At 41.5% G+C, this 10,496-nt stretch overlaps 2 protein-coding genes across 6 annotated transcripts; one reads left to right on the forward strand and one right to left on the reverse strand.

Annotated features, from left to right (window-relative positions):
* The first annotated feature begins 279 nt into the window (after positions 1–279).
* Positions 280–3,594, forward strand: si:dkey-71d15.2 (SH3 domain-containing kinase-binding protein 1). 4 transcript variants are annotated; one of them, XM_037120519.1, is made up of 7 exons: positions 280–570; positions 922–944; positions 1,157–1,257; positions 2,183–2,281; positions 2,367–2,581; positions 2,694–2,757; positions 2,973–3,594. In XM_037120519.1, exons 1-7 carry the CDS (start codon positions 482–484, stop codon positions 3,009–3,011), a joined length of 630 nt encoding a protein of 209 aa, XP_036976414.1. In that variant the 5' UTR covers positions 280–481; the 3' UTR covers positions 3,012–3,594. The 4 variants fall into 4 exon arrangements, with proteins under 4 accessions (XP_036976414.1, XP_036976415.1, XP_036976417.1 ...); XM_037120520.1 differs by having other exon boundaries at positions 284–570; positions 1,157–1,209; XM_037120522.1 differs by having other exon boundaries at positions 529–570; positions 845–944.
* lipia (lipase, member Ia) lies at positions 3,595–10,150 on the reverse strand. 2 transcript variants are annotated; one of them, XM_037120517.1, is made up of 11 exons: positions 9,910–10,150; positions 9,404–9,487; positions 7,316–7,686; positions 7,113–7,221; positions 6,267–6,368; positions 6,046–6,135; positions 5,727–5,894; positions 5,383–5,472; positions 4,651–4,759; positions 4,378–4,551; positions 3,595–4,284 (listed from the first exon to the last, which is right to left on the reverse strand). In XM_037120517.1, exons 2-11 carry the CDS (start codon positions 9,459–9,461, stop codon positions 4,200–4,202), a joined length of 1,356 nt encoding a protein of 451 aa, XP_036976412.1. In that variant the 5' UTR covers positions 9,462–9,487; positions 9,910–10,150; the 3' UTR covers positions 3,595–4,199. The 2 variants fall into 2 exon arrangements, with proteins under 2 accessions (XP_036976412.1, XP_036976413.1); XM_037120518.1 differs by lacking the exon at positions 9,910–10,150 and adding an exon at positions 9,660–9,885.
* Between the last annotated feature and the right edge of the window lie 346 nt (positions 10,151–10,496).

A 10,496-nucleotide genomic window follows, 5' to 3' on the forward strand; every position in this document is an offset into this window, starting at 1 on the left:
TTCCCTTATCTTGCTAGCAAATCAGTGTAATGTCCCCAAAATATATATATCAGAGTTGTTCTAACTCAATAAAATGTGTCTTTACAAAGTCCTACATATCCCATAATGCACTGCCTCATTCAAGAAAACCCTTATCTGCCTGTAAAATCAAACTTATGCTTATAACTTTATTTTTAATGATAATTGTAAAAACGTCAACATGGGTGTACTGATCAGTGTGAAGGGATACCATGCTTGGTTCTGGGGTGAACTGTCCCTTTATAAGTAATCAAAACAATTACTGAGTTTTCACGATAAATACAATTTCTGCGTTCCTTTCTTTTGCCCAGTTTAAACACCAGTTTGTCCCTTTTAAAGATGACTCTCGCCCTTCACCCTGTGACGCCCTTCGCTCTGCCACCGGTGATATTTGTGAGCAGAGTGGAGCTCCTCTCTGTCCTAAGCTAAACTTAGCCCTGACTGTACCACTCCTCATCACAACATGCTCTGCAGACCACACTGGGTTATAATGGACGGTGTCATGTTACTGCAGATGCTGCTGTATCTCACCAGTGACGCCGGCCAGACAAGGTGAGTGTGTGCACTAGACCTTTATCTGACAATAATCTGGTTTATTGACTACTCTGTTTACTAATGGCTGTATGATCTGTCACTGGTATCCTTCCTGTGCATCAGCCCCAGCATGTGTCGCATATTTGTTCACTGCTGTGGCATGACACACACAGCTGTCTCCACCGTGCCACCCAAATGTAGTTCCCCTCATTTATCATGTCAGTGTAAAGTACAAACTGAAGTTGGTATGTTATGACTGTTCTACTGACTTGCTCCAATCTGTCATTTGTAGATGTAGACTTAAAGACTCCGCTGGTTTTTCTGTCTTTCACTCTCTCCACTTGTATTCCTCTCTGTCGTGATGGGCAGCTATAGCTCAGCCCTCATTCCTGGTAAGCCTCGCAACTGTTGTTGTTGTGTCTGTCGCAGTGTTATTTGAAATACTGCCATGCTTGATTGCTGCATGTAAAAAAAAAAAAAAAAGGCTGAATGGGAATTGTATCATAAACATGTAGGCTTATTGAAAAAAAGGTTTGAATTCTTTGTAGTCATGGGTTTGAATTAGTTCTGGGTTTTAACATTTAATTCTCTGTTTCTCTCGAAGAGACTGAAGAGTTTGATTCAATTGTGTCGATCGCGGAGAGGCTGAATGAGCAGGTAGCTCATGCTGCAGATGAGAGGTTACAGTCAGAGCTCCAGACTCTGGGAAGTATACATGTTTGATAATTGTTCCCTTAAATTAAAAACTTAGTTTAAAACATTCAAAAAGAATTTGAAGGAGTAACGGTGTCTGTGTGACGCGTTGCGGGGTTATCTACTAGAGTTAGCATGCTAACCAGCTAGCCCTTCCTGTCATGCAATACCAAGATGTTTTTCTGACCTCCCTCTCGCGTGGTGCCATACCATTGTCCTGACGGCCCATTATTCCCATTCCCTGGGTGATTTATCTTCCCACAAGTATTTCAATAAGTCCCACCCCTCTTCTGCCTCCGATTGACACTTCCTTCCGCACCTTCTAACCAGTCATCTAACCCGCACCCTAACCAAGATATGAACATTAACCAATCAGAGTGACAGTGGCCAGGTGTTGTTGGATACTTTTCTGACTATTGGGGTGACTTGGCTGTTAGAGGCTAGCTGGTTAGCATGCTAACTCCAGTAGATATATCGCTGCAACACAATACATAGCCGTCTCTAACGTATCGTCAGCACTGTTGTCTCTTCACACTCTGTTGCTATTTTAGTTAAATTTTTGAATGTTGTAAACTACAATACTGCGCTACTACATTTGTACTGCATACTGCACCTTTAAATATAGCCCACCACTACTATGACTTGGAGTGTGCGGTCTGGTGTGTTGGTGTCCCATCTGTCCTTGGGATAAATTTAACTTTTCTAAGCGGCCTCATGCTCACACGGCCACGTACAGAAGCAAAAGATACCCACCCACTCACTTACTTGGAAAGGTTAAAATCGACTAAGCCCACAATAAGTATGAGCAAAATGCTCTGAATTTTGCCAACCTGACGGCCACACTGACCAGTTTCTTTCTTTCTTCATACTTCATGTGACGGGGCGAAGTTTCCTATCATTGACTGATCAGACATCTCAAACTAGACTTGACTTACAGGTAACATTCATGATGGAGGAGGAAAGAAAAGAAAACCAGAGTGAGGAGCACTCAGGAGAAAACTCTCAGGAAACAAACCAAAATGGCTCCGCCCTCCCCGTGAGTATAAAACTGAAAAATTCAGTTAGTACCTCCAGATTTTTGTCGTTTTCTCAGTAAAAGTTATGTCGGGTTATCTCCACAGGCAGCAGTGGCTAAAAGTGTTCCCACGGAGTCCCTCTCCACTCTGTTACCGAAGGCTCTCTCTGCCGTGCTGAAGACGTCCGCCCCGGGCCTCAACTCTGACCCCCCGCAGCCCAGCAGAGGCCCAGTCAAACACAGTCCAGCCAACCTGGAGCAGCTACAGACAGAGCTGAGAGACCTGAGGGACCAGTTCGATCAGATGAAGAGTCAGCACAAGTATGGCTCTGTCACAGTCGTCTCCCATCCCCGGCAACCACTGACTATGTTATGGTTTCAATCAAGGGAGTTTTGTTTACGGCCCTAATTTGAAAATTGTCTTGTGTTCCAGCAAAGAGATCAAACTGCTGATGAATGAGCTCGATGAGGAGAAAAGGATTCGCCTGACTTTACAGGTGAGGTGTGAGAAACAAAGGAATGCATGCAGTGCACCTGCTAGAATGCTAATAGTTTATATAACAATATTTAAAATTTGGCAGAATGATTTTAAAGGGATGGTCCACCCCAATATCCAAGACACTTTTTTTTTTTAAACTTCACCCTTGGAGCTATCTATCCATCTAACATTGTTCTGGTGTGAGTTGCTGAGTTTTGTTTTTGTTTGTTTCAGATGGAGATCCAACGTATGAAGAAGCACATGTCTAAATGAGCCGAGTAGAGCGATGCATCATTTAAAATCCTGATTTGACATGTTGTGAAGGTCCCGTCGTACACACTGCTGTACGCACTCACTACACTCTGATACATCCTTACTGTTAAAAGATCTCATCCGTGCCTCTTTTTGAGGAAAAGTTTTCGGATTTTTTTGTCAAAAAAGGCTGGCCAAGAAGCGTTTTTACTGACTCGTTGAAAGTGTAATTGTAAAGGACGACGGGAGCGAAGAAACTGTTCCCGCCTGATGTCACAGTGAGAGGAGTGTCTGCTGACCGCTGCATGGACATTTTTCATTTATTTTGTTGACGGACTCTGGAATCTTCAGCCTCCTGTGGTGGGAGACATGCTTTTTGAAATGTCTTTGGGTTTAAGTATGTTCATTCGGTTTACCCTGGGAGCCAGGATTTGTTATGATGTTGAGAAGATCATCGCTGTCGAGCTGATTTTCAATCATCTTAGGTTCGTGTAGTTTTCAGACATGTGAATATTTTCCTTTTTGATTGTACAGGAAATTGACTTGCTAAGTCATCTGTTGTTGATGTGCAGCATTGTGAGCTCATTAAAGATGTTGGACATTATTGACTTGAAATTTTTATTATCAGTAAGGATTCATATACACAAATAAATATAGCTACATGATACAAAAAAATGGTAACGTTTGATTGAGGACATATCTTCTAGAGAAATGAAATCCACTGCTTTATTGGAAGGAAGTCGTGAGGGATCAATCAAAAAGCTGTTAATACTTGTTGCTTTTTCAGTCTTGATGAAATATTTGTAATTCCACTAAATTACAGTTTCGATTCAGGTAATCATCAGTTTTCTCTCCCGGTCTTACTGAATTGAGACCTAAATGGACATTAATGGTGGGAGTTTCAGAGACAAGCTTGAGACTGGGTCATTTCTTAAAAAAATAAACAGCTTTGGTCTCTCTGGGAAATAACTTATCAGAAGTCATCTGAGATCCATTGATTTGCAAATGTGTGTAATTCCCCCTGTTCTTTTTCCTTAAGACAAACATATTCTCTTAAACAAACATATACGCACATAATATATCACATTTGATTTTTTTCAGACCACTTATGATCACACCACAGCCACGCTTCGATCTTCTGTGGCAGGACTGAGGAGTCGGCTCGATGTCTTCGAGCTCGAGCTGTGAAATCTTTTGACGTTTTTCGTCTCAGAAGTTGGATTCTTCACAGGGGATGGGCCTGAAGGTGACCTCTTTGTTCTGCTCGAGAAGGATGTCGTATCGACAGAGAGGCCTGTGAAGGACGGAGACAATGTTTCTGTAAATCTACAGCCCACAGCTAGATTCACGTGTCTAATAGATCGTGCCTCTGAAAGATATTGCATACCTCTCTTTTCGTTCCAGATGTGTGAGACGGATTCGGAGAAGGCGGAGCTTATGTTTAGGCTTCAATGCTTCCCCAGAGGAGAACTTGAGAGACACCTTTTTCACAGACTGGATGTCTTTGTTAAACTGGGCAAACAGCTTGGTCTCTGTGTACCTCTTGAACTCTGTAGCTTTACTGATGTGAAGGAAAAAAAAACCAACACACATACTGATAAAAAGATGCAGTCATGGTGGAATATTTACTGCCTAACTGATGGATAAAGTGAAAACTTACTGGTCAATGGTTGCCACTGCCACTTCACCGTTACCGTGGAGGTTGACAGTAACGTATCCCCTGCGCACGTCCTGGTTCCATGTCACCACCTCCAGCCTGTAGCCCGTCACTGAGAGAGAAGGGTGACATTTTTATCCAAATATTTTCAGATAACGTATGAACTCATTTTGAATTTACTTTTCATTCAGGACAAGCGGTTGTCATTTCACAGTTGTCCATCCTTTTTCTTCATATTGCTCAAGAAAGCAAAATACGGTGTAATGCCAAAAATGTGGGAATAATCTGCATTCAAACTTTAAATGTAGTAATTCTACCCTTTAAAAAGACGTCTTAAAAAGGGGCTCTGTGGGACTTCAGCTGGTTGTTAGTTCATGTTAGCAGATTTCATTTCTAAACTAACCACCACGAAAAAGTCTGGAACTTTGGAGGACGCAGTGAAGTGCTTAATACATCTACTTGAACTGATTTATCTTCGTTTGCCTGGTGTTGTGTAATTTATTTCCTTTTCATTTAATAAACCTCTGGACGTTTTTTGGACAAGTCTTCAACATTTGAAACTTAAGCCATGGGTAAGGCAAGAAGCTCACTTTCATATGTTGTGCATCATTACACAAAACTATAATATGCACATTATTGTGTTAAGTTGCCACATTGAGATCAATGGTTTCTGCTGTGTTTTCTGCCTGTTTATAAAGATTATGATTATGTGATTATTAGCGTCCTGTTACTTACTGCAGAATGGAGAGTCTGAATTTGTGGTGAAGTACGTTTTGGTCTGGTTGAGCCTCAGCAGGACATCTTTCCACTGTGTCACGTCATAACCTGGATTAGAGTGAAACCGGCTGCGTCAGGACCAACAACAACAACAACACACTGTAATCTCTGAAGACAGAAATAACACCCCAGCAGAACTGCACAGGTCTGCAATCAACACATCGACACATCCACTTTGCACATGAAAAATGCACGTTTCCTAACCGTTCATCAAAGTGCAACATCATTCTGAGGAGTGAAAACAGAAATTATGGGCTTTTTTAAAAATTTTTTTATTGCGATGAGATAGTCAAAGTACCAACCAAAGACAGGACATCCTGCAGCCCCGAAGCGCTCACAGTCCAAGCATTTACCATCCAGAAAGTCTTTGTAGGAGTCGCAGGGGAAGACCTTGCTGGCACATGTCTGATTCAGAGAGTCAAGGAAGAGTAACACTGATCTCTGGTGGTCGCACTTAAAGTAGGATCCTCCTGTAAAGGTGTGACACAAAAAAAAAAAAGAAAAGAAAAGAAAAGAAAAAAAGGATTGTTACCATACAGCATCATTTCCAATAAGTGTTATTATAAGCCAACATGTCTTTGAACAATTTGATGGTGGTTTTTGCATTTTTAAAGACATCACCAGAAAATATGGTCAGTGGGCAGCCAGGCTGGTCTGTTCCTCCGTTAGCGTAGAAGTCAATGTGACCCAGAGGTGCTCTGAAGCCCAGCGCTGTCAACACAGGCCACACATGATAATAACCATCACAGTTTTACAAATCACATGTGTACTAGAATACACAAATGTTAAACAATTATAAATGACTACATGAATATATATCACAATGTTTCTGGTTGACAGACCGTCTATGTCTGTGTGCAGGACGTCCACAAACTTGGCATCCGTGAAGTCCAAATGCTTGTCTGGAGTAGTGCCAGTGAACTGCGGCCCGGCAGGATCCAGAGCTGCAAACATCACATTAGAAGAGCTGGAAGTTCATCCCACAAACCCAACATTAACTGGAAGAACTCCAGGCTAAACAGATGCTGAAATGTCCACCTTGCTGTAAGGATTTAGTCATTTCCTCGCTATCCCTTCCCCACTACAGCGTCATTGATTATCGAGTCGCTGTAACATGTGACTCATCTGATGAACCGGTATTGCCATTTTCCCAAACATATTTCATAATTGTTAATTTTTTCATACCCGATACACTTCTGTTTTACAGTTTGGCATTTCTAAAATAAATCCAAATGAACTGTGACCAATGTCCTCTATATCAGCACTTCACATCCCCATGTGCCAAAGCCTTTGTCAACAACACACAGGACCATTCTCCTAGAGCTGAGAAGTTTATTCTTCAATTGAAATTAGAATTCTTTAGGTGTGAGAGAGGCATTTTACAGTTCAGAGATTCAAATATTCAGACAGTTCAAATATTATGAATTATTTAAAAACAGGGATCCTAATTCAGACATCATACTTCTTATATGGTGGAGATGGTGGAAGTGGTCTGAAGTGAAATGTGCCATGCATCAGACTTATTCAGGTGCTTTTTATTTTTCCACATGTATTTTATTTCAGTTTTGTTTTAAGTTCAGTTAAGTTTCAGTTCTATTTTTTTTTATTTCATGTCTTTTCCCCACCTAGTTTAATTTTGTAGTTTCGGTGACCTATAATAACCTCATCCAGCACGTGCACACTCTTACCTGTAATTCTTCCAATCAACCCGTCCAGGTTGGCCCCCACAAAGCCTGATATATGAGCCCCGAGACTGACGCCGATCATGTGGATGGAGCTCAGAGGGGCTCCGTGTTCCTGAAAAAGATCCAGTCACATGTTCTGTTACACACCACAGTCTATCCAGACACAGCGGAAATGGCTTCGGATGAGCGTCAGATACATCTCGTACCTGCATTTTTTTAATAAAAGCTGTGAGGTTGTCAGCTGTCTTGTGCGTGTTCTCCACGGCCTTTAAGTAATTCAGATTGGTGGCACCGTAGTTCCAGTCCACTACGATGACGTTCATGTCTTTCCTGGCCAGCAGCATCTCCACGATGTTGTCCAGCCATACCGGTGGAGATCCCGTTGGCCGGTACCCGTGAATAACAAAGGTTGTCTGTCTGAAGGAGTTAAAGTGGGGGTGGGCGGACAGGTTGGTGTGGGACATGAGTGTACCACATTTGGCATTATCCCTGGTGTACAGCAGCAACCGAACCTTGAGTCTGGTTCCAACGATTGCATGGCTGATATCCAGATCTGTGAATTCATCACACCTCTGAGCTGGGAGTGAAAACAGAAGGAGCAGTCAGTGAGAGAACAAAAGGAATAAACAAAAAGACGCGAGCGTTCGGATCTTGAGCGTTGCTCAAGAAAGGTTGCGTAACCTTTATGTATTTATGATCCAAAGTTTCTGCCATCGTCAGAGACGTTCACCCCCGTAACTATGACATGACTCAGCGTGGGAGTATTCCTATGCAGCACTAGGTTGAAACTTCTCTCAGAAAGTCATCATGAACAAGTTTGACTGGGAAATCAGACAATTTAGCAACAAGGAGATGTGAAACAGATGTGACACTTGCAACCAAATGTAGTGATTGCTGACACGGACAAAGCCCTATAATAGCAGAACATGTGGCTAAGACAAAACACATGCAACACATAATGACCTAATATCAGAGGCAGGAAGTAAATTTAAGGGCTACTGTAAGTAAGTAAGTAAGTAAGTAAGTAAGTAAGTCAGGAAGTACAAATACTTCATTGTTCTTAAGTAGATTTTTCCAGGCACCTGTCGTTTACTTGAGTATTTATTTTACGGACAACTTTTGACATGTACTCCCTACTTTTGACTGCAAATATTTGAACTTTCTACTCCCTACATTTTTAAAAACACGCTTGCTACTTTAGTTTTAATGCATTTGATGGGAATGATCAATTATTTATGACGCTCTACCAACCGATAATGGGCATTTGACATGCTGGGAATGACACTCAACAATCAGCTGTCTTTCTAGTGTGCTTATGAACAACTCGGACACATCTTCTGATTCCACTTCTAAGCTTGATAGTCTTTGAATTACATTAATATGATATGTCAACTCTTGCATTGCACAGAAATGGTCAGTAGAAATTAACTTAAGAGAGAAACTTTGATACTCTGATATTTTCTCAGAGCCTGTGCTGTACTTCTCCTTGAGTAAAGATGTTTGAACTTTTGCCATCTCTGCTTAATACAACCTAATAAATATTTATACACCAGTAAGACTATGATGTGATTATCTTTTTCCTGTTCTGATCATTCAGCCAGAAACCATCAAAACTCTTAGATTTAATCGATACCATCCCCCAAACTGCATGGATTGTTTTTCTTTTTCTCTGTTGCTATCGACCTGAGATCGAATAAACATTTTATCACTGACAAAACTTTCACTTCCTGTTAAAAACCCCCCAGACAAATTATCAACAAGTATAAACCTCCACAGAGCCCTTTGTGAATACATTCACAGCCTGCCTTTTTAAAGAAATACCATCAGCTGCTCTCAGTCTCAGCTACACAATAGCTTAGAATTGCCTCTCAAGTAATTACCAAAGCAAATCTATCAGCTGAAAGCTGTGTGGATCTCTGTTAGGTGTCACTGGACCACAGTGACGGCCGTTGGCCTTGGTTTTCCAAGGAAATTTCAGTTCCTCACATGTTGCGTGACTGTCATGTTTTCCCACACTGTAAATCTTAAAAGTCAGCTTCACTGTAAGAAAAGTCAGAAAACTGATGAACTCAGAACTGCTAAATAAAGAAGAGAATTAAATCTGATTTGTACGTGCTCAAAAGTTTGAACAATTTATAATTATTAGTCTACTTCCTGTGGTAATTTTGAGCCAATTGGTTTCCTTCCTCAGATTTTACAGTGCAGGAGTACGCTCATCATACACTCACTGGTAGAAGCAGCTGTCTCTATGCGCGTGTTTGTGTACATTCACATTACACAGTGTTGTGTTTTACCTGTGCATGTTTGAACAGTTATCAGCAGGAGCAGTGCCAGACAATGCCACAGGATCATGCTTAACAGCCACACGTGCAAATGATCTGTGGACAGAGTGATCACAGTCACACCATTACATAGAAATATAGCACTCAAAGTCTGGCCTGTAGACAGTGAAGGGCAACAGGTGGAGGACTCTGTCAGAGCACTTTGTCTGATGATTAAAATCTCACCAGTCGGAAGAAAAGAAAAGAGGTCAGTTACTGATCTACTTACCCTCTGATGTGTTGAAACTGATGAGTGGAACAAAATAATTTAAATCTTGACGACATCAGTTGGCTATAAATCAGCATCTGGCTCCACCCACTGATATCGACTTCAACCAATGACACTGTGATCATACCTGAAACTGAAGTTCTTCTGCTACACGTCCACTCAGGGTTCAGTGCGTTCCTCAGGTTTAACTTCAACAAACTCGACAACGGTGGACAAAGTATACGAGTCTTCTTAGTTTACAGAGCCTTACCTTTGCTGTCAGATATTATTTCCAGGTCCGGTGGCGTCAAAGGTGTTGCAGGTCGTCCTGTGTTTGTAGCTCCACATATTCAGGCAGTGTTCAGGAAGTGAGAGGAGACACAGCAGAGCGATCCTCCCACCCTGCATGCTCTCACAGGGATAACCACACCCCTCTCACTCCAGGTCATTGTGTTCACAGGTGAGACATTCCTGTGAAGTCACTGCTGAACCGGTTATGTGACAGTTACTTGAATCTCTACTGAACTTGAAACTACAAAAACAAACAAGTTTTGTTGTACAGCGAGCCCTGTTTGTATTCGTGTGCAAGACATTTAGAATGAAAGTGAAACATGTTAAGGGCATTTCCAAAAACCTGTCCCTCCTACAGGGGGGAGTCGGGAAGAACTTTGATCTCAGATCACCAGCTTTCCTTTACTTTAAATCCATGTATATCTGAGTATATGTAGGTGAAAGAGTGTCTTTGTAGATGTAAGCATCTTTGTAAACACATTTTAAAATAGTAATTTGTTAGTAGTAGTAGTAGTAGTTTGTTAATAGTAAATGTTAAATGTTTTTGTCACTGAAAGTCTTCATTCT

Source organism: Acanthopagrus latus, chromosome 13 (assembly GCF_904848185.1).
Source record: "Acanthopagrus latus isolate v.2019 chromosome 13, fAcaLat1.1, whole genome shotgun sequence".
NCBI classification, from domain to species: domain Eukaryota; kingdom Metazoa; phylum Chordata; class Actinopteri; order Spariformes; family Sparidae; genus Acanthopagrus; species Acanthopagrus latus.